The 22408-nt window shown below is 51.3% G+C and overlaps 12 protein-coding genes across 12 annotated transcripts; 5 read left to right on the top strand and 7 right to left on the bottom strand.

Annotated features, from left to right (window-relative positions):
• Positions 1–52: 52 nt before the first annotated feature.
• Positions 53–1409, top strand: AA0111_g9729 (hypothetical protein; the record flags this gene model as incomplete). Its single annotated transcript, XM_028656320.1, has 3 exons — positions 53–652; positions 712–1063; positions 1138–1409. 3 exons carry the CDS (start codon positions 53–55, stop codon positions 1407–1409), a joined length of 1224 nt encoding a protein of 407 aa, XP_028502602.1.
• Positions 1410–1864: 455 nt separating this feature from the next.
• On the top strand, positions 1865–2160 carry AA0111_g9728 (hypothetical protein; the record flags this gene model as incomplete). Its single annotated transcript, XM_028656319.1, has 2 exons — positions 1865–1971; positions 2010–2160. The coding sequence occupies 2 exons, from the start codon at positions 1865–1867 to the stop codon at positions 2158–2160; spliced, it is 258 nt and encodes an 85-aa protein (XP_028502715.1).
• Positions 2161–3663: 1503 nt separating this feature from the next.
• On the bottom strand, positions 3664–4295 carry AA0111_g9727 (hypothetical protein; the record flags this gene model as incomplete). The annotated part of the gene is made up of 2 exons (XM_028656318.1): positions 3664–4145; positions 4238–4295. The coding sequence occupies 2 exons, from the start codon at positions 4293–4295 to the stop codon at positions 3664–3666; spliced, it is 540 nt and encodes a 179-aa protein (XP_028502647.1).
• A 504-nt stretch (positions 4296–4799) lies between these two features.
• Positions 4800–5104, top strand: AA0111_g9726 (hypothetical protein; the record flags this gene model as incomplete). Its single annotated transcript, XM_028656317.1, has 2 exons — positions 4800–4802; positions 4889–5104. 2 exons carry the CDS (start codon positions 4800–4802, stop codon positions 5102–5104), a joined length of 219 nt encoding a protein of 72 aa, XP_028502646.1.
• Positions 5105–6338: 1234 nt separating this feature from the next.
• Positions 6339–8168, bottom strand: AA0111_g9725 (hypothetical protein; the record flags this gene model as incomplete). Its single annotated transcript, XM_028656316.1, has 1 exon — positions 6339–8168. One exon carries the CDS (start codon positions 8166–8168, stop codon positions 6339–6341), a length of 1830 nt encoding a protein of 609 aa, XP_028502645.1.
• A 1746-nt stretch (positions 8169–9914) lies between these two features.
• AA0111_g9724 (hypothetical protein) lies at positions 9915–10890 on the bottom strand (the record flags this gene model as incomplete). Its single annotated transcript, XM_028656315.1, has 2 exons — positions 9915–10732; positions 10782–10890. 2 exons carry the CDS (start codon positions 10888–10890, stop codon positions 9915–9917), a joined length of 927 nt encoding a protein of 308 aa, XP_028502644.1.
• Positions 10891–11231: 341 nt separating this feature from the next.
• Positions 11232–11708, bottom strand: AA0111_g9723 (hypothetical protein; the record flags this gene model as incomplete). Its single annotated transcript, XM_028656314.1, has 1 exon — positions 11232–11708. One exon carries the CDS (start codon positions 11706–11708, stop codon positions 11232–11234), a length of 477 nt encoding a protein of 158 aa, XP_028502650.1.
• Positions 11709–13859: 2151 nt separating this feature from the next.
• Positions 13860–14774, top strand: AA0111_g9722 (hypothetical protein; the record flags this gene model as incomplete). The annotated part of the gene is made up of 1 exon (XM_028656313.1): positions 13860–14774. One exon carries the CDS (start codon positions 13860–13862, stop codon positions 14772–14774), a length of 915 nt encoding a protein of 304 aa, XP_028502649.1.
• A 726-nt stretch (positions 14775–15500) lies between these two features.
• On the top strand, positions 15501–16115 carry AA0111_g9721 (hypothetical protein; the record flags this gene model as incomplete). The annotated part of the gene is made up of 2 exons (XM_028656312.1): positions 15501–15766; positions 15878–16115. The coding sequence occupies 2 exons, from the start codon at positions 15501–15503 to the stop codon at positions 16113–16115; spliced, it is 504 nt and encodes a 167-aa protein (XP_028502714.1).
• A 438-nt stretch (positions 16116–16553) lies between these two features.
• Positions 16554–17261, bottom strand: AA0111_g9720 (hypothetical protein; the record flags this gene model as incomplete). The annotated part of the gene is made up of 1 exon (XM_028656311.1): positions 16554–17261. The coding sequence occupies one exon, from the start codon at positions 17259–17261 to the stop codon at positions 16554–16556; it is 708 nt and encodes a 235-aa protein (XP_028502648.1).
• Positions 17262–17897: 636 nt separating this feature from the next.
• On the bottom strand, positions 17898–18707 carry AA0111_g9719 (hypothetical protein; the record flags this gene model as incomplete). Its single annotated transcript, XM_028656309.1, has 1 exon — positions 17898–18707. The coding sequence occupies one exon, from the start codon at positions 18705–18707 to the stop codon at positions 17898–17900; it is 810 nt and encodes a 269-aa protein (XP_028502738.1).
• A 1350-nt stretch (positions 18708–20057) lies between these two features.
• On the bottom strand, positions 20058–20993 carry AA0111_g9718 (hypothetical protein; the record flags this gene model as incomplete). Its single annotated transcript, XM_028656308.1, has 1 exon — positions 20058–20993. One exon carries the CDS (start codon positions 20991–20993, stop codon positions 20058–20060), a length of 936 nt encoding a protein of 311 aa, XP_028502739.1.
• Positions 20994–22408: the final 1415 nt, after the last annotated feature.

The raw sequence follows: 22408 nt of genomic DNA, 5'->3' as shown, positions 1-22408 counted from the left end.
TCGATTGCCTACACCGATCTCACACTCTTACCTCGATTAGGCTCACACCGGAATGAAGCTCCACATCCTCCACATCCTAGCCATCGTAGCATTGGCTTCGGCACATATCCTCCCACCCACCTCCACCGACAGTTCAATCGTCAATCTCACTTGCGATGCCTACAAAAACACCGATGCAGATGGTGCGAAACTCAGCAATATCTCCGACGACCATGATCCTTCTATTTTCCACACTCTCGCCAACCCACTCACCAAATTTGAGAAAGCAATCTCGATCGGTCAAACTTTAGACTCGGCCATGCGCTCCAAGGATAGTGTCGCCCGCTGGTTTTTCAAAGACTTCCCACAGTTCGCCGAAACATGTCAATCACCTTTCACCGGCGATGGAAAAGCCGAATTAGCGAAGTGGGGTTTCGACGACAGCGACGCATTAAGCGCTACGGTGGCCAAAGAGTGCGATTTCGATGGTTATCACAAGATCAAGGCGGCGTTTGACGAACTTGGTCTGGATAGTAGAAGCAGTAAGGATGGGGGACCGAATCATTGCTTCAAGGTGAATCACCGGGATGGCGTGGCTATCAAGAGAAATGAGGACGGGAGTTTACCAAGTGAGGCGAAGCAGTACTATGATGTTTGTGGCAAGGAGTATAGGGTGACTTCTTCCCCTGTTGAAAAGTACTACTGCAACCGGGCAGTACTAACATCTGCCAGGCTACAGGTGCATCTTATGAATTCGCCGTCAATCCTAACGGCCTCATAGCCCTCATGAACATAATGAGCATGACCTATTCCGCGAAGACATACACGTGGTTCCGCACACCCCTCCCCGAAGAGCTCCCGCATATCGGCACGACGCAGGACATTGCCTGGGCCATGTGGAACCGCGTCAACGCACCTAATCTCGCCGGCCTGAAGTATCTGCTCGTCACGCAGGTCATGAACGCGGGTAGTAGAGAGCTGTTTAGAAGCGCGCTAGAGACTCTGAACCCGCCGCAGAGTGAGTACAAGTTGTGGCCGGGAGAAGAATTTAGTATAGAAACGAAGGGAGGAAAGGCGATTCTGGGTATGTCACGCCCAGCCTGGGAAACGACACTTCAGATAAACATCCATGAAGAAGTGGGTACTGACTAAACGTAGGCTCACCAGTGGGACGATGGGCTGGCTACCTCTTACTACAGCACAAGGACCAACTTGGAGGGAACCGATATATCGAAAAGGTTAGGTTGTTCAAGCCACCGGGCGCGAGTCTACCGTATCTTCTGTTCTATGTAGCAAAGGAACCGGCGGCTGGACAAGCTAGCTTGACGGAGGCTGAGGCGCAGGCAGAGAAAAGCTCACTACGGGTGGCAGGAAGAGAGACGGGTGGTAAGAACTTTGTACGGGAGCACGTCATTCATGTGGGGTTGTAGAGTACATCTGTGCCGTATAGACACTGCAAAGCGTATGGAGTCCGAAATATCAGTTTCGATGCTTCTTGAATGAGGACCAAAAGCCGGGTAGACTTAACGATAGCAGATGTGGTTTATTGGCATACCGCCTTATCCTCCACTAAGTTTTTCCATGTGACCATGCTACGTCAGCGGGGAGTTGACTGGGGTGTTCATTGGAGGGAAGCGCGTAAACGCGTCGACGCGTCTTGCCCCTCCATGAACTTCACACTCGAATCTCACGCTTCGCACCCACACCGCGTTTTACACTCTTCTCGAATCATCAGGTGCCTACTCAGATACTTCTCGGGGAGGCTATAAAATCCTTCACATTGCGCTCATTAGCCCTCGGCACACACGAATAACATTCACCTTTACATCACGACTAGCGACGAGGAAACAAGTCTTAAGCCTCGAACGCGACAACACGGCGAACAATGTCCCGACATAGCCCCTACACACTCATCGACAACTTTGGCTTTGACCTCGCGGCGGACTCCAACGAGACCCATCTCGTACATATCGATTCCACTGGCTTGTCTTTGTGAGTCTCTCCACCCAACATCACCGCTAACCGGCTAGCCCTAGGGAACGTATCCAAAGCTACACCAACGAGGATGATGACTTCCTCCCCTTCCCTAGGAACGTAGCCGACAACGGAGGCGGGCAGTGTCCCGTGAAGTCCCTGCCTAGAAGAACGTATCGCATCACGTCGTCACGAAAACGTGAATGAATTTGGCTTTACGCCCTATTTGAAACCTCACAGCGGATATTCGGGCGGAATCAGACTGGGACTCATGCGGTGACGCGCTACCCAGTGATCCTGTCACGAAAACATGGGACAAAGGGCCAGCGCAAATAAAGTCAGGGAAGCAAGCATCAGGGTAAGATATGGACAGAAGTCAAAACCGTTCTTCTAGGCTGTTTGGATACAGACCTTGCGCGCATTGGCCTTGCATGAAATTGCAGAATCTCCGCCTGTCCGCTGGCACCCATATTGCTTGGGTGTTGGCAATGATGCCCCCTGCACCAGACTTAGCAAGTCTGTCAGACCTATTCATTATCCCGTCTTCCCCCGATGATTGATCTCTAATATCTCTAGTGGATGTACTGATCAACATGACATTGAGTTCAGCTGTCATGGGCTGGGCGTGGGAGATTGTGATGGAGGCACGCCTGCCTGTTCCTCGATCGAACACTCCAATATCGCTGCAGAAAGCAGCCATACTCAGCATGAAACTCCTGATGCAGTTGTTGCTCAACCTTCTCATAGGGGTTTAAACATCTGTTTCGTCTGCTCTTCTCTACTCGAAGAGCAAACAAGTCCTGCTACGCTCTCGGGTCAGCAATCTTTGATGCATATGTACTCTTCAGGATCTTCTACTACGAGGGTTTCGAACACGCCTCCGCCACGTCCGGCGCCAAAGCCATATCCAACCGGACCGCATCAGAGCGGCATGCCATTGCCGTGGTATGGCTTGCGCAACGACACGCCTATAAGCTTTCTCGAAGCACGTCAGCGTGCTGAGGATAGTAGGTCAGGGCGCTACCCTGCGGGGTTCTGGGCGACACAAGGAAGTCGAAAGGTGAAGAACATGGAGGGGGAACTCGAATGTTGGTCATGTGTATTGCTGCATAAGGGAAAGCGTGTCTTCAAAACGACAAACAGTCTGAGAAATCACGAGCGGAGATTCCATGAGGAGCCAAGGGAGATTGGAACGAAGCCGAGGAAAGTCAGCAACAGTCCAAAGAAGTTCAAGCAGGAGCGGTTCGTGTCTTTGAAGAAGGGAAAGAAGTAGACGGAGAAGAGGAAACAAAACTGGAGGGTTGCCTCATCATTTGGGTTTCGTGAACTAGACTTTGTTCATTTAGACTATAGACGAGGATCGCGAACATGATAACAACGCTGGATGCGAATGTTATGACAACAGAAAAGACATGTTTGAATGGGAAAGCTTTTAATCTTTTCTAACAAGCTCTTTGGGCCTGAGTGGGTATCCATGATAAACGCCATTGAATGTCTTGCAAAGAACCCCGATACTCCTAGCAATGCATGATCCGTGGCTTTATCTCGACAGCCATATGCTTGCCCCTAAAGCTACAATTCTCAGTAGCTCAATGTGAACGAGTTGACGAGCCTCCGTTACTCCTGTGACTCAGCAACAGCTCAAAGTGCTCTGATTGTGAAAACGTCGTCGCATATCCTGGTTGCACCAAGACAAAGCCCTCACACTCTTCATCCACTCCTCACCGTACTAGCATCATCCCCACCACCACCCCCTCCATCCTTCTTCTTCTTCTTCTTTTTCCTCTCTCCATCCCCAGCCGCCCCTCCTTCCCCATCCACCTTCTTCCTGGGCCTCCCCAACTTACTCTCCCTTTCCCCCCTCCCCGCGTCCTCGGCACCACCAGCACCAGCACCAGCCCCATCCTTGTCCTGCAGCACCGCCCCTTCATCCGTATCAAACGCCTTCCTCTTCCTCTTGAGCTCTTTATCCGTCTCCAGCATCTCGCTCACGCGGCCCAGCTTGCCCGTGTCGCGGCGCAGCATGAATTTGAAATCGTCGAGCTTGATCTTGGCGCGGCGCGCGTGGTGCGCGACAGATGCAGCTTCGTGGCAGGTTTCGATGATGTAGTCTGTGATGATTTCGTCGAGGACGCGCATTGTTTCCGCGAGGGGGTAGTCGTTGTCGCCAAAGGCGAGGAGGAAGGCTTCTACTGTTCAAAGGCGCGTGGAGGTGTTAGTCAGTGTGCTATGGGTACCAAGTAGACGAGGCGATGATGGCAAGGCTAAAGGGCCACATTCTTACAGTCTTGCGTGGGGAACTGCTGGCCTTTTTGCCGCAGCCTCATGCGTGGCTCCGTCATGCTGGCGTGCTGCTGTCTCTTTGTCGCGCTTCCTTCAGCTCAGAAATAATGGTTGTATCGTCTTTGTCGCGTTGCCGGTCCGAAGCGCGATACGGGGGAGGTTTTGGATCTGGATCTAGGTTTGAGCACGTTAAAAGGACTCCGGACGTGGCAGTTGGCGATGGATCTGGAGTCGCGATTGTCCGCAAGACTAGCGCGCGACGTGCGACGTGCTGCAATGACGATCCCTCCCGGAGGTCGCATGCGGGCGCGCACGGTCCCCGACAAGGCCGCCGCGGCGCATATGCTTGCGACGACAACAACGACAATCTAGTTCAGAAGCGCGCGCACATCCAGAGGCAGCAACCCTTGACCCACCGTTCCGAACCAGCTCTCTCCCTCTAAATAAATAGACAACAGAGCAACACACGAGCCACCTCCCACGCCATCCGTCGCACATTCACGCAATACCCTCTCTATCTATCTCACTGTTCTCCCAGAAGCCACCTAGGTACTTTCACAATCATGGTCCGTAAACCCCCATCATCCACCACTCCCTTTCCCCCCTCCCCCCCCAAACAACCAGCTAACCACACACCCACGCCCTCCCACAGACCGCTCTCTTCAACTTCCAATCCCTCCTCCTCGTCATCCTCCTCACAATCTGCACCGCTACCTACGCGCACGCCACGTTCCCCACTTTCCTCGACTCAAGAAAGGACTCGTACTACATCAGCCCCGTGTGGAAGGCTGCCAGGATCGGCGAGAGGCTGAGTCCGTATGTCAGTCTGGCGTGCGTAGTCATGGCTGTAAGTCAAGGTCTCTCTTGATGTGACAAATGGCGGGGTTACGAAGGGAGGGGGGAACAGGGACGATGGGGACGATGGATGAATGGGGTGGGTGAATGGATGGATGGATCGGGAGACGATATGGTATCGAGGGGGACTAGATGTCTACACGGCATGGAGGGCTGACGATATATAGGTATTGCAATTTATGAGTTGAGCGGCGTTGTACAGGAGACACGGGCAGGGACACGGGCAGGGACACGGGCGGAGACAAAAGGATGGTCAGGAGGCGAGACCTCCACGGTTTTCTCTCTCCACTTCCATCTCCTCCACCTCTTTTCACCCATCCAGCTGATAACGAGCATCGTCATAAGATGTGAGGCATGATGTTCATGAGAATGGACTGCTACCTACGTGTCGAAGAACCACGGCACGGACATGGTCGGCTCGTTACTCCAACATGATGTACCACATCATACAATGTAATCGAGTCCAATAAAGGCTCCTCCAAAGATTACAAGATAGATACAAAGTAAAAAACGGACAATGAGCACCTCAGTCACCAGACAAGACAAATGCTGTGCAAGTCATGATTCGATAAGGCTCAAAAGGATGCCCAAGCACGATAGAATCAAGAGAAACGAACCCATTCACCAAGTCATACACACACATTGCAAGCCAGTGAGCATCTCAAAAGATTTTTTTTGTTCTTTCCATACAAATTAAAAAGGATATATACACAAAACATGTAAGCAAGCTTTTACACCTGCTATCGTGCTGTGCCAGTGTACCAGCACAAAAAAAACCCGCCGAATCCATCTAACCACCCCCGTAGAACACCACACACACACCCAATTTCGTACTATAGCAGTTGATGATACACGACGTCTCCAGCGCCTGGACTAATCTCGTGAGATGAGAGTTTCTGACATTTTAAGCGTTTCCATAAAAGAGCAAACAAGTTGAGGGACAAGGACGACAGAGAGAGAGAGAGAGGAAGAGAGAAAAAAAACAAGGACCAAAAAATCCCCAGTCAAATGGACCCAACTCCCCGTCCATTGCTGGCAGAACCCATGTATAAGCGAACAAGTGGGGAGAGAAGAAGCCACCACCACAAGACCAAAGTTTCTCAAGAGTAAATTGGGGGCAAGGAAAAAAAATAGAACCATGAGCAACATAACCCATCTCCATCGTCAAAAAAAGAAAAAGGGAATCAGTAAGTCGTTCGTCACCTCTGTACAGCCAAGAGCCGGACCTAACTCGCTCTTGACCGCCATTAGTGATCACGACTCCCCTCTCCCTTTTCGAAGCACCCATGGAGCGCCGGTCGCGAACCCCTACGTTCTTGCGCACCTTCGACGTCGCTACCGTCCTCGACCATGACGTCAACGTGGTGGAGATCAGGCTGGCTATGCGCATCATCCGCATCCTCGTCATCGTCGTCATCGTGGTCGCTAACCAGACCAGGGTTCGACTCAACGGTGTTGGGGCTGAGATGATGATCTACCGGTGAGCTAGGCTCGTGGTGGTCGTTGTTGGGTGAGGGAAACGACAATGGGAGGCGTGCGTGGCTGGAGTGAGATCCCTTCTTGCTGCCAGGTCGGGACGATTGGGCTTTGCTTGCGGGAGCGCTGGCAGGGAGACGGGCGAGATGGGGTGGCACGGCCGAGACAGGAGTTGGTGCCGGACTGTCGTCATCCGAAGCGTCTATTGCATCCAGGTCGACCTTTGAACGCGCAGTCTCAACAAGCTCCTTGAAGTCGCCTTGTGCGCCGCTGTTCTGGAAACGCGCAGCGAGATACGGCATGGATGATGACTTGACGAAGCTAGTTGGCGTGGCAGTCTTGGAGTCGTCACGTGGCGCGGCATTTGGATCACGATGTACTTCCCGAGCTTGGGGAGCAGGTGCAGCCTGTGATGCTAGCGGGTGAACGATACCAGGAGTAGCAGGGACGGGGAAAGATACGGCTGGCGGGGCAGCTGGGGGGCTGGCTGGGTCGGTGGCGGCAACAGGAGTCCCAACTTCGTTGACATCGACAGGCACACCACAGGTAATAGCTGCAGCGTCGTGGCTCTTAAAGACCTGTTGATGCTTTATACGGCAGTGGTTCAAGAAACCTTGAGTGTTGGAAAAGTTGCTATGACCACAGGGAGCGCAGTACAAGCGCACCCACTGGCCGTCTGTCGATCGCTTGTGCAACAGCGGGTCAACCTTGGGCGCTGGTGCTGGAGTTTCACCAAGAGGAGTGAGCTTCAACATTCCAGTCGAAGTTCGCGACGTGCGGCCTCTGTGAGCTGACCCGTAGTCAGCAAAGCTGCCGCGCGTCGTCCTACCCTCCCCAGCGCCAAAGTAGCCTTGAGCTTGCTGAGCAAGTGCGCGTTCAGAAACGGGGTCGAACTTGGCATCTGAGATCAACCATTTTGCATAATGCCGAGTGTACGGGCCGTCAGTCACTCCCCAAGGAGCAGCATACTGCGGTTCCGTGAAGCCAGAGGTGGGTTGCAACGAAGCACCAACGCCGAGACTAACATCCTCACTGAGACCTTGGGTACCTGGGAAAGGAATGAGCGAACACCGCCTCAGCTGCTCGAGGGAAACCTGGCATTTGGCGAGCTCCTGTTCGATCAAACGGAGTTCGTTGTGTTTCAGCAGAATCTCGTAGTTGATTTGCGCCTCGATGGCTTGTTGCACAGGAGTCAGTCCAGAGTCCATGGTAGTAGATGGCGTGTTGATAGAGTCAGATTTGGTGGTCGGTTGCGAAGATTTCGATGCCTTGCTCTTGCTGACGCCCTCTTTCCTCGAGGGTTGCGCCTTTGGTCTGACGTCTAGGACCTCTGCAGGTGCTTTGGGTGCGTCTGCAGGACGTTCATTTTCGGCAGCGGCTTTTGCGTTTGCATTTCCGTTGACAGCTCTAATCTCACCGTGCGCGCCCTTCCACTTCTTCATTACTGGTTCAGGACTGTCAGTCCGTTTCCGCTTGATCTTGTTCATGAAGTGTGGCATGTCGACGACCGGCAGCGGTCTTGACTTGTGAAGGGTAGATTTTTCCATGATCTTGTCGCCAGGCGACTCGTTACACCATGGGAGGCGGAACATGGACTGCATTGTGAAAGAAGTGGAAGCCTAAAACCAACAGAGCTCATCTGTAGTTGTGAGGGTCGTGCGCATCGAAGTCCAGGTGCTAGTAAGGCTGCAGGATGACGTTACGCCAACAGTAATGCGCGACTGGAGTTCGACAAGAAAATCGAACAGAAGTCGTGCGAGGGAAGAATATTAAAACAGGTAGGGGGTATCAAGTGTGCGCGAAGGAGTGCAGGAAGAGAAGCAACAAGCAGTTAAGCCGTTGCGATGGTGACGTGGAGGGCAAGAGGCGCGATGATCGGCCACTTGATAAGGAAGAAACAGCCGCACCAGCACGAAATCCTAGAAAAGAATTCGTGAATACAGGATAGAGGGGTGTATTACAGTTGTGCAGGGCTACAAAAGGCCGTGTAGAGGCGTGGTGGGGGAGGAGGTTGGGGATGGTGTGCCAGATGGCGATGATGTTGTGATGAAGGGCAGCGACGACGAAGTTCGGGGGGGAGCAGTCATTCAGCGCATTTCCGCACGTACGGGCTAAGCTAAGCGGCACTAGCGGGGGTATCCCTGTCGAGCCACCTCCTTGCCGGAATTGGCGATGTGTGCCCTTGCGTCTCAGACAAAAGTCGTCGACAAAGCAATTCACATGCGAAAAATAACAGCCGTCCAACATATCGCACCTCTCCCCCCGCCCAGTGTCTCTCGCGCATCTCACTGGGGCATGTCGCTCTCGACTCAACGCGTAAGGTTTGCTTTTCGCGCAATTTACATCATTATGGGGCCCTTCGCTAAGTGTTAGCCAAGGGGCGTGTCCGCTAACCTGCTGCCAGCAAACGTTTAACGACTCAAGTCTTGTCTCAGTCGTTATGTCATTCGGCTTGCCGGCTTAGGGCTGTCCGCGGGGGATTCGCAACGTGGTAAGCACTGGGAGGGCACCATGAGATGATCTATCAGTCAAATGTGCCCACGACAACTTTTTTTCTTTTCGCGTAATTGACAATTCATAACAAAGCGGAAGCGTCGGATCAAGGAACGATCCCAGGGATACTATTTACTCTCCGATGGTCTACGCGTGTCGCTCCCACCACACCTTCAACGCCTCGATCAACGTCCGGTGAAGTATACACCTCACTCCTGCTGTGTGGAACAAGGTACTCGTCCTAGCCCCAAGGATGCCCAAGGTCAATTATGCTTCCAAGTGTGGACGCGCATGCAAGCCAAGCCAACGCCACAAAGTGCCGCCGGTGTCCCAGCCTAGCCTGGCCTTAGTCCTGCCCTCCACACACTGGCGACTAGCAGCCGGTCCACTAATACGCTGCGAGAGTGCACCCCCCAGCTGAAACATTCTCAACACCACGATGGCGATCGGCTTCCATGCATCATCCTCTCACGATTGAAGACGTCATGTGACTTGCTGTGAACGCTTGGCAATCATATTTCTAATACGATGCAAAAAGACGAGAATGTTCTGTGAAAAATTGTCCCGAGTCACAAGCACTTGATGGAGGCAACTTCTATGGCAGAATGACTCTTATTAGAAATGGTGATGGATTGCGTTGAGGGCTAAGCTGATCGCGGTCCCGGGCCCTCTTCCGTCTCCGGTTTCGCCCGTGCTTTCGATGCGCGTTGCTTCGGCACGTGGGCTAACCGCTCCGATGCCCACTCCGAATCCAGATGTCTCTCCCTAACCAGGACCCTCCAACCATCGAGAACGCCGGATACATGATCGAAAAGTAAGAAAAATACGTCTATCGCAATTCAAGATTCTGCAAATCACGCGCTGCTACCCACAGCCCGTGGTATCGCACTGTGAGCGAAAGCGCCCACACCTGGTGATGTCGACGTCGGCTCATCTACGGCGCCCACCACATCGCCATCGCTGGCTTGTTCTTCCCCTCGACTCATCCGCTTTATCGCGCTCCTCAGCGCGGCTTCGCCTTCTCGACCCGGTGTCATTGCCAGATTTTTGAAAGGACACGTACCCGTTGCAAGCGCCGCATCTTCAATCTCACTCTCGCTCTCGCTGCCGTCACGCAGGACCCTCTTCCCATGCAAGAAACCCTCAGGCTCAACCTCAGGCACTAATCGCTCGTCTGCAAACTCATCGCCATCGCGAACATACCACTTTGCAAAGAGGTCGTTTTGAATCCAAATGACCTTTGACAGCGCTTTGACTAATGCGATTTTCTTATCCATCTTGAGTCTGGGATGTGAAAGTACTGCTTCGGTGATGATGTCTTGGACGAATGAGAGCGTAACACCAATATGCACATATTCGACGTGTAAAGGATGCGCTCGTCCCTGACCCACGTGCATCATACCGACTTTGTCAAGATACTCCCAGAACTCCATTTTAGACGGGTCACTGCATAACTTTGTGAGGTAGCCCCGCAGAAACATTTTGCGGTACAAGATCTGGGGTGAGTTCTCGCTCAGATTAGGGTCCACCGGCCCTTCGTACGACGTCGATCTAGTTTCGAAGGCTCGTGCGGTGATATCGTACTGCAGCAGCTTTTTGTAGACGATGTTGACGACGGCGGGGATGAGCGCTTTGATGTATTTGGCGCCTGTTGTTAGGGCTTCGATGTCGCCTGCATCTGTTAATTGAAGCTCTAAAAAGAGAACTTTTGTTAGACTTACGTGAGCTGAAGTCGAGAAATGAATGTAGGTATTGTATCCGTGCTTCCAGGCTTGTGTAGAGGTCGCGGCGGTCAATGTGCTGCATTGGTCGGCGGTTGAGGGGTGTCATGTTGGGCATCTTGAATTGTAGACGGTGGGAGTAGTTGCGCTTTTTCTATGTACAATGTTTGTTGCAGATCTTGAGATGATGTTTGAACGGCGATATTGAGTATACTGTTTGATATAGACTGAGCCATATATCATTGTCGCGTCCGGTATATACGAGGCGTCCGACCTAGGTAGGTGGCTCGTGCGTGATGGTGGTGTGTTCGGTCGTAAGATGGCGTGACACTCGCCTTCACATCACAAGATAGCTACCTTCCACACATGTCGCATGCTCCAGCGCTTCCGTCTCTTTACATCGCAGCCTGATGACGTTGTTCGTAACCTGGCGTTTCATTTTGACAGCCCCTACACCAAAACAACTTCGACAAACTCCGGATCCTTCACATCGGGGTACCAGTCAACACACATGCCCACAAGACGGAAGGCAGCAGGACCTGCATCACTCCCGGGGTGATATGGCCGTATGATTAGCCCACAAGTCGAAGGTGAAAGTTCGTCGGTATGATAGGCTACTCCACTGGCTGCCTTCGGCGTGCGGAACACGAAATCGCCAGGCTTCACTTGTGTGTAGACGATACCGAAGGCTAAGGATCCCTCAACTTCGTAACAGAATGATTCCAGACCCTCTAGTAGTCGCTTAGCTTCGGAAGCGAACTTGTTCCTGTCGACTTCGGGTTGCTCTTCTGTTTCATCATCCAAGCGCAATCCCATGAATCTTTTCGTAGCAGCGAACAAGAGTTTCTGCCGCTTATCATCTTCCCATCTATCAAGATCTCCCGTACTGCAGACACTATGATAATTAAACGCGGGACGGAAAAGCATTTTCGGCACAACGTCCATGGTCAAGGCTACGACCCATGCTACCACAAGACTTGACATGGTATGCTGAGCCCTTGCGATGGCCTCGAGATATGGTATTGCATCCGAGTGAACAGTACTGGACCGAACATGACAGACGCGGTGGATAACACCGCGGAGTTGAAGTGCTTTCAACCCGTGCATATCCACAAGACGTGTACTGCTCTCAAACCATATATTTGCTTCGCTCAGTTTCCGTAGAGGATTGTATCCCCAGGTTTCGGGCAGACGTTGGGATGGACGCAGATAATTGAAGAAAAAAAAATACTAAGTTGCATCTTTCGCGTTAAATTCCAGCTTTCATCCTGCTGCGAGAGGTTTCCGGAGGTAATAGAATGATGAAGGACTTCATGACCTAGGCCGGCCTTGATGGCCGCGTGAACGAAAACGGTATAGGTGCGGGAGAAGTGAACTCCATAGTTCACGGGACACTGTTCGTAAGCTCTAGGCGACATGCCATAGAGCGAGTATAGTCGATCCCGTTCGTCTGCGCATTGGGCCGCAAGAAAAGATGACAACAGCAGAAGTATGCGTGAGTAGATCAATCTACTTTCGCTATCAGATAAGCGGGCATGATTCAAAGTAGGTTTCCGGCTACTCCTATGCCCGTACAACATGATGACTTGCTTCGCGGCTTCTTGAGTACCAGCACTCGATTGAAAGTTGTTTTCATGATCCAAACGAACTTGCGCGCTATGTTTCAACGATTGTCACGTGAATTCATGACGTCCACATCGTATAGTCAATTCACGGCTTAGAACCACTTCTTGTAATACCCATCTTCTTCTAAACCACCCCCGCGAGAAGAACGCATCGAGAGACGGAAACGCAAAAGACACCGAATCGAGAGGCGGATCTGGTACGCCATGGAGACGAAATTCATCCAGAACATCGAATATGGACAGCAAATCGTATATCCGATCTTGATCTGCCACAGGACCAAGCCAGACTACCACATTGCTGGCGACTCTGTATATCCTTCCCATTGAAAGCACTTGCAAGCTCTTTTCTGAATCATCAGCTGGATTGATGCATACTGGATAACAGTCAGTCAACCTCTGACCTAGGTAGACTCTTACATATCAGCATCTATCCAAACATACCGTGGCATGAACGGCCTTCGTAAATGTCTCAACATGTCCTCTACCGAAGCTGTAATACGAAGAGAACGGTCATCGCAGCTGAAGTATGTGTAATCATTCTTTGATCCCCAGCAGTAAGATACGCAGTCCCATTCATTGCCATCACCTTGCGGAATCCAATCGTAGTCTCTATAAGTCATCTCTCCTATCTTTCGCACCAAGAGACTGCCAACTAGTGGTTGTCCATATATGCCTGGTTCTAGGAGAAGGACCCGCAGCTCTTCATCTGCAACAATCGGCTCGTATTGGCAAGTCGTTTCATGTTCTTCGACCGTGGGAACTACGCATGCTGAAGTGGAGGATGACAGCGGGCTGAGTCCTTCAAAGGCGGGCATCTCGGGGATGAGAGACGTTCACAGCGAGTAATGGGAAATCAGCAATACACTTCTTTGCGCCAGTCCGGTAGCAGGCAAAGTGGAGGATGATAAGTCGTGATGCGGAGTTTGAAGAGGAACCCAGGTGCCGTATCATGCTGTGCTCGCAGTCAACCACCCCGCAATCGCACGTTCAAAGTAGGATGCGGCGCGGCCGGCATGTCTTTGCCTGTGGCATGTAACAATCAGCCATCGGCCTATATGCGATCGTAGCATAGGACCGATTCATTGAGAAGTTATGCACGCAGGGCGATGTCGCTGCTGTTGATATGAAAACAGAATGCAAGCAGGTAATGGAGGTGGGGGATGTGCCATGACGTCACCGAGCTTAAACCATGAAGACGCGTCTGCTTTCTGTTATGATGGCAAATAGCGGAGTCCTCAGGAAACCCGAGTGCACATTTTGGTAAGAGTCGTCAAATGGCCGATATTGAAGAGTTAAAGGGCGTGTTGAAAGTGCCACCATGGCCAGAACCGTGACTATGCGTTCGTAGCCGACGGTCCCTTCCCCACGAAGCGTGAACCTCCTCGACTACATGCCCAGAACTGTATCTCACCCCACGACCCATCTCCATTCGAATACATCGACAGGCCATACAATGACCATCACCAACGTCGCTCTCATCGGCGGCACTGGCACGCTCGGCGCGCCCGTCCTCAACGCGCTAAAATCCTCCGAGTTCGACATCTTCGTGCTCAACCGCCAAACATCTAAGTCCGTCTACCCAAAGACCAAAGTCATCACGGTACCCGATGATTTGAATGTTGAGGAGGTCGCCGATGCGTTGCGAAATAACAACATTGACGCGCTAGTTATCACTATCGCTGGAAGCCATGTCGAATCGCAGAAGAAGCTCATCGACGCCGCGTTCAAGGGCGGCGTGAAGCGCGTGATGCCGGCAGAGTTTGGAAGCTGCGACTCTGCAGACGACAAGACGAATGAGATTTTGCCGTTGATGAAGGGGAAGAAGGACGTTCGGGACTACCTGCTCACGTTGGAAGGCAAGGAGCGCGAAGGTGGCATGGGAAAACTTACATGGACAAGTCTTGTCACAGGCCACTTCTTCGACTGGGGAATGACCTGCGGGCTATTGAAGTTCGACGTTAAGGCCCGTAAAGCTTTCATCCTCGACGGCGGCAACATCAAGTTCTCTGCGTCGAACCTTGACTTCATCGGCAAGGCTGTCATCAAGATCTTGGAGAAGCCAGATGAGACCGCGAATCGACTTCTCTACGTTCACAGCCACCATGTTACGCAACTCGAGGTTCTTGCTGCGCTGGAGAAGGCGACAGGCGAGAAGTTTGAGAGGATTGATCAGAATAGCCAAGAAGAATTGGACGTTGTTAGACCGAAGATGCTAGATGGCGATGGAGAAGCGAGAGAAGAAGTGGTTGCAGTATGGGGGGTGGTTGCTGCGGATTGGAAGGAGAAGGAAGGTTTCGCGAACAAAACGCTTGGGCTGCAAGAGGAAGATCTCGATCAAGTCGTACGCAGGGTTCTGTCGGACCTTTGAGCGAGTGTTGAACTGCTCGCAGTGATGATAGCCAACCATCTCCGCTTATAACAAGCGTCACTACTCGGCACTAGTATGGTCATATCATGGCGATTACTTCACCATATGTTCAATCACTGATACTACCTTGATCAAGCTCAAGAAGGCCTGATTCATTTAATCTTTTGCTACAATGCGGCCTCCTGGCATCTGGCTATGGCATGCTCAGATCTTCGTATATGCTCGTAGTCAGCCGGTTGGCACCTTGGCGCCAAGTTTGATTACATTCATGCCTGATTACACTACTGAGTGCTGTAAGACCATACGACGTAGGATGGCATCATCGCACTATTCTCGGCAAATAAATCTGCACTCTTGAGATAATTGCCGTAACGTATGTTCGACATGAAGGCCAATCACTAGGACGAATCATATTTTGTACCAAGATCTATAGACCAATCCCAACGTTGTTTCTAGCCTCGGCTCAGTACGCGTTTAGGCGCTGGTAATTGGATTACTCAAAATGGTTGATTACTATTCCAACATATGCACCGCACACGTGCCATCCACCCAAGGCAGAGGTACACTACATTTCACAACATCACGCTTTCTGTCAACATCACTAAACATGTTTCACTGTCATATATCCCTCAATATAATATCAGTCAGATAAGAAGACGTCTTTCACCACTGCACTTACCACCAACTTCAAATTCCTACTTCTTGTTCCTGTATCCATCTGCTGCAATGCCTCTCTGGGTCTTCTACCATCCACCCAACACTTTCACTGACCCGGCCACCAAGAAAGCCCTGGCAAAGGTTCTCACAGATGGCTACGCCTCCGTCGGTCTCCCTAGAAGCTATGTAGTTGTCCTCTTCCAACCCATAGAACCCGACTCTTACTACATCGGCGGCGTAGCCAGGCCGTCGCCAGATGTACCTGCCAACAAACCTGGGCCCGATAGTACGCGTCCCTTTATCAGGATCAAAATTGAGCATTTCGCTAGGCCCGAGTAAGACCCTTCTACCCTGCTGCTCTTCTTGCCCGATCGCTTTACGGCATCATGTTTCTCGTGTCAATGTCGATCGTCATCCATTTCGAAATGTGTACTGACTTGGACTAGCCCCTCGGAAAAATCCAAGAAACGTTTCTTGCGGTGGGCCGATGCGACGCTGAAGCCTTTTATTGCTGATCAGGGTTACGATTGGGAGTACAGTGTCGAAGAAGCCGACAGGAGTCAGTGGAAGATCAATGGTATAGTTCCGCCGCTTGAGGGGACGCAAGCGGAGAAGGAATGGGCGAAGACGAACATGATAACGCCGTTTGAGCCAGAGAAAGGTGGATTGCTAGGGAAGCTTTAAGAAGGCTGTAGGAACATAGTGGTCAGGCGTGAATTAGTACATGAGATGCTACTTGAAATTGAATGGTGACGTTGGTGAAAAGGTGCTGTTCTACCCTCACGTATATGCTACGAAGTATTACCGATAACCTTGATTCATTTGATAAACTTGAACCAATAGAGAATCGTTACCAATGTCCTACAAGCCTACTCGAAAGCCTATTCTCCCGATGCTAGAAGAGTGCTGTGAAAAGTCGCAATTTTGTATTATCCTCTATCATTAAGTATCGTTCCATCAAAAACCCACGTCATCAACTTCACCCGCGAAAACCCAAGGGTCGTCATGGGCGGATGTTCTTCGCTATCACCAATCGTATGTCGTCCATTCGAGTACTGACTCCGTCCGTCTTAAACGCCCAAGATGCGCAAGCGACCATACCGTCAGTCGATGATGTTGAGATCATTCGTTGAAAAGCTTGTAACGCAACCTCTCCAAGAAGTTTTCTCGGCTCCTATCCTCCAAAGTGTTCATCCTGTCCTCCAAACAACCCTCTCCACCACTGTCGTTGCCCACGTTCTCAGCTCCTCCGTCTGCCCTCCAGACCGCGAGATCGTCATCTGCAGCCTTGTAAACCGGTGGCACATCCTTCTGACTGTAGTACTTGGTCTCTGACTTACCCGCAGGGTATTTATGGCCGAACAACTCTTGGATGTCCTGCCTGAATGCAGGATCCTGGTGGAGAACGAACCCACCAGAGTACGCGGACTTGAGAGGCTCGACTGTGATGCGGCATGTCTCACCCGAGAAGGCAACGCTGGCTGCGGAAGGAAGTGAGAAGTTGGCTGAGACTGGCTGTTGCTTGAGCGGTTTGGAACAGTCAAAGCTGAAGGACGCCATTGGTGGTGCAGGAAGACTGGAGATGTTGGTAGGGGAGGATGCATGCGGTCCGCGGCGATCGAAGCACAGCGACGCCACGGGCGCTTGACCGAGGGCACGATAGCGTTGTAGCTGATTTGCGGGTGATGATGATGGTGGAGGTCGCGTGTTGACAGCAGACGGTGGGGAAGCTATAGGCGCGTGGCCACCTGTGAAGCTGCGCTGTACATCGGATGTGGGAGACGCGAGCAGCGGAGGTTGGCCGCTGGGAGGAGGCGATGGAGATACCATGTTGGTGGAAGGAAGAGCTGTTGTTTTTCAGTGGTAAGAAAGTGAAGGTGAATCAATGTCTTGGAATTACTTACATTTGCTTCGTAGCGCCGCACCCATCTCACGGAATAGGAAGAGCACGCCTTGATGCGCGAATTGTAGAGTTGATCTTTGTACCAGTGGCTCGATGTGATGTACCCAGATCGAAGTGTCCTCGCCCTTCAACGTCGCTTTTCGGACGCAATTTAGAAATTCCTTGTAGAAACACCAGTCGAGGCCAAGCTCTTCTCGTATGACCAGAAGAAGCGGTTCGAGATTACTCAGTATCCCGTCCGACTTGAGTTTTCGCTGCTGGCGCCGCTGCATCGAATGTATTTGTAGAAAGGTTGAGACAGAGAATAACAGGGCTGGGTCAGAATAACCTGGAGAAAAGGAGAAGAATCAGAAGCTGTATGTAGTCTCAGTGAATAGTCGGAACATATACGTAATACTGCTCCATATCACAACAATAGCGAGGTAAAATGCAACGCCCGATTTAGGCAGCTGAGATGTACCCGAGCACCGTAAGTACGATACAAGCAAGTGAAATGAACCTGATCACAGCCCATCAAGCCAAAGTATCATCAGGTAGTAGACGACAAAGATAACAGAACTCCCTCACGCATTGCCGGCGTTCCATCTCTTCGCAAACGGATCATGATCTGGATCAGTCCAACGCACATACTCCGCACTATCAGCCAGCTCTTGCGCAATCGTCTCACCATAATTCAGTCCCACGAAGGCGTATGTCGCATCTATACCCGCGCTGATACCAGATCCCGTGACAATATTTCCATCTACAACCCATCGTGCCTCTGCAACCCATTTCACGTTTGGTCCTGTACTTGTCGCCCATGTGTAAGCGCGCTTGTTCGTCGTCGCACGTCGGCCATCCAGAACACCAGCGCGAGCCAAAATGGTGGCTCCGGTGCATACGCATAATAGAGCTTTCAGATTAGGGTATATTTCCCTTACAAACTCAATTTCGGCATCCATGTCGTTGCGCGTACCGACACCACCGGGTACAATGAGAACGTCGATAGCGCCACCCCGCGCGCCCGCATATGCACCGGCCTGTTGAATGTCGAGCTGCTCTTGGAACGTGCGATCTACCATCAAGCTCTGGGAAACGTTCGTCTCGGGATGCGAGAACATCTGGTTGCCAGCTCTTTGATGCGAAGTCTCTACCGGAGAGCTGTCTGCGGCGAGCATAGTCAACTTGGTGGGGAAGTGGTATAGCATGGACAGCGAATTAAAGACATCAAGAGGACCAAAGACATCGAGCGCTTGGAATCCAGGGAAGAGTAACACGCCATAATGTATGGGTTTCTTGCCATTGATGTCGAAGAATGGAGGTTTGACGGCTGACGGGTCGAAGGTACCGTTGGTACCGGAGGCCGGAGAAAGTTCGGCGGACGCGGTGGTCATGGCTTTTTGAAGTGGCGGGGGAAGAAGAAGGTTGTGCGTGGTAGCGACAACTTCCTCTCATTGTCGTGCGGCAGGGCTCAATACATACCATCACAATGATTACCGAGCTAGTCTGCATATGTGCGAACTGGCGACTGTGGCTTCAGTCCAGCTGAAGAGTTCACTGATTCAGCTAGACGCACCGAGGTGGAACGCCTAAACCGCCAGCTGGTTCGAAGCGATGCTGACAGCGACCATTAAACAACACCATACTCACAAGGCCTCATTTCCATCGAGGAGGTGCTTCTAGTAGATTGTCAAGTTAATCTACCTCATCGAAGAGCATGTTCCAGACCCTGGTATTACGTCAGCCATACCAGGCAATGCTGTAACTATTCGTCTGCAAGGCTGCCATGAACAGATCACGTTGCAAAGGATAGTGACTCCGCAAGTGAGGTGTGTAGCAATTCAAGCATGGCAGGACGCAGAAAGCACATCTGAACGCTCTGATTCGACTTCATTGAGAAGTCGCAAAGCGAAGCGCACGCGGCAATCCACATCATCGTTCCTGTCTCGTTCACGTCACCATGCCTGCTTCTGGATTGCAATGACCGAATACTTCCACGTAGTAATATGTACGTTGCTCGATGTGAAATTCACGTCGAAGGAAATTAACCGCACGGCCCCGGTTTGTTGTTACCTGCGGACTCATTCACTATCAACACCCATCACCATCTTTATTCCTTCCATTCTTCGCGCATACTCAGGCCCCCGCAATGACGTTATCTAAGGGGAAAGGCGGTCGTAAGTCGACAGAGACAGAGGCGCAACGGGCAAGAGACATGTGGATCGCGCGGCGAGCCAGCGAAAGTTCATTACTCAACGAAGATAGAGGTCCACTACCTACCACGGGTGACGTCGACGCACTCATCGAATGGAACGCCTTGACGACTAAGCGTCATGGCCGCTCAGCACGACTAGCAAATGACACTCCAGTATCACAAGAACTCACGAGACAACAAATTAGAGCTTGGAAGTAGGTCTCGATTTAATGCACCTACTGTAAACCATTCCGTATCTAACTTTACATAGGAAGTGCACCGACGACTGCAGGGCCAACTTCAAAAACGTCCTCCTATGGCCTTGCATGTATTGCCTCCACTACATCGACTACAAAGAACGACCAAAAAGTTCGCGTTTCTTCTGCAGGCGATCGGAATGTGTGGGTAGAGGCAAAATCCAGGTGAACTGCCTTTGGAAGATTACAGAGGGGATCGAATGGAGACGCGATAATCGAGGCAGTGTGATATCTGGGCGATCCGACGATGGGGCTAGTATGGCCACTACCAATGCCGATACAGTGCGCCCGCGTTAAGATGATCGTGGGCGCGCCCATGAGAAGGTGTCGATGACTTCCAAACCATCTTCCCAAGTCAAATCGTCCGATATGTCTTCGGGGAACTCGAGTCCCATCTCGTTGTTGTTGCCACCTTCGGGGTGTGCAGTGTTGGTGATGGTTGGAATTGCTGGTAACGTCACCAAGCTCTGGGGTCCCGTTGGCCCTTCTGTGTCGAGAATCTCTTCAGCCATGCCAAATGGTTCGTAGCTAGGGTTGGCCAGAAGTGCTGGCGATATTATAGGACTTTGGGTTACCACTGGCCTGTCAGCTTCGGTATTGGTGACAGTTGAGGAATAAGCCAATGATGAAGACTCTTCGCTCATCTCATGCCCAGGCTCTGTGTTCGTGTTTAGAGCAAACTCGTGTGTCATAGCCGATGTTGGAAATCCTTCGCGCATCTCATGTCCAGGTCCAGTGTCCGTGTCTAGAGCAGCTTCGGGTGTCATAGCCAATGTTTCCTCTGATGCCAGCAGATTCTTCGGTTTCTTGCCTTTCTTTGCTCTCTCTGCTTCCCACTTCGGTTTGTTTCTCTGCTTCTCTTGAGCCAAGGTTGCTTTTATCACATCCTCGTCATCATCACCCGCTGCTATACCATTCCCCACTAACGGGAATTTAACGCGTCCTTCGCCAGGCTTCTGTCTCTCGATCTCCGGATTCTGTAAGACCGCCAGCCTGTTATGAAATGACAAGATAGCCGGGAAGGTTTCGACGAACGTTGCCATTGCAACAGCAGAGTCTTGTGCGCCACTTCCTGACGATATGATATCGTCGTAGTATCCGCGGTAGATCTTGTGGGCGGCGGAAGGCAGCTTCGTGCGGATTACTTGGAGAGTAGCTGCCGCAGTCAGGAGTACCTTGTAGGGGCTGCTTCTGGAAGCACCAAAACAGTAGGGGTCCCAGTTAGACATGTTCGATACTTAGAATCGCTGTTAGATGATCTCAGGAGTTGGGTAGTGAGTATGACTCTGGTGTGGTGTGATGTGATAATGCACTGTAAGACCTAGCGAAATATGAACTATGAAGGAATCTCCCTGCCTAGAGCAGCACAGACTGTAGAATGGACTCGATAGTGAATGGAATTCGATACCTCGGATCAGGTGCCAGGACGTTCTAGCATAGTAGTGCAATGCTTACTCGGGTATATCAGGCATGTGTACCTCTTTTCACCTGCTGCAGTCAGCAATGGTGACTTCCTTGCTAGTTGTACCATTCCTCGAACTAACTGCCATCACCGCATTCGAAACACCCACACCCTCGATCATCGCGCCCAAAACAGCACATTGACTCTCCCTATGCAGACACAAATGGCATGAGAACGCTAACATCTATATCACCCGTCGAAAACCTCAAAGTCCTGGTGTGGTACTCACTATAAGAATATGGGGTATGCATTTAGAACAAAACCGCTAGCTGCTTCTGTCAAGTCTCCTTGTAGGCGCAATCCTCTTAAGAATACTATTCCTAGCAATGGAATCGCAACTTGCCGCAGTGCTGAGGCTTACCCACCTAGACGGTTCTAAAGGGAGAGGAAGCTTCGATCTCAACAGCTTCAAAACTCAACAACCGACTGCTACATCACGTTTTTGTTCGACCGAAGAACTGGTTCAACCTCATTGTTGCCATCCGCATTGTCCACATCGTCCCAAATTGTTGCAATGATGCAGAAGCAACGAGCGATTCATGATTTCTGTCCCACATACCTACACTTATGCAACCGTACTCATCAATGACATATACTGTAAAGGTAAAAAACCTGAGCGCTTACCGTCCATTACTCCACGCTTCCGGTCGCGACATCTACCTACGTCGCACAATCCACGGCTTTACGACACACTTCAGCCGTCGTCTGACTGGCTCCATAGATCGACAATTGAAAGATCTATATCACAGGGGGACCGCTGCCGGAGAGCTTTGTTTCGATCAACATACTACCGATGGGGGTGTGAAGCAAGGATTAGGGACTATGGCACATCCCAGCCGTCGGTCGAAGCAGTGATATAAACTCAACCACGGTGTTGACTACGGTGCGCTAACGCACGCAACCAAGGAAAGATATCATCCCACAACGGCGTCGATTTCATAATACCTACCTCTTCTCTTGACTTCGTACGCCTCGTTCACAACGCCTTTCCAACCTCGTAAATCGCAAGACCACGACTTCGCACAGGATGCTGTTGCTGTGGCTGCTAGGCCTCATATGAATACCATGCCTCTTTTTCAATCTCATTTCCGCCAATCTTGCCCTTGCGACTCTGCACAGCACGCTGTCGCTGTGGACCATGATATTCATATGGGCACCAGGCCTCAAATTCAATCTCAACTT

Source organism: Alternaria arborescens, assembly GCF_004154835.1.
Source record: "Alternaria arborescens strain FERA 675 chromosome Unknown contig_29, whole genome shotgun sequence".
Classification (NCBI taxonomy): domain Eukaryota; kingdom Fungi; phylum Ascomycota; class Dothideomycetes; order Pleosporales; family Pleosporaceae; genus Alternaria; species Alternaria arborescens.
The sequence above is the reverse complement of the archived record's forward strand: the minus strand, read 5'-3'. Positions and strand labels throughout refer to the sequence as shown.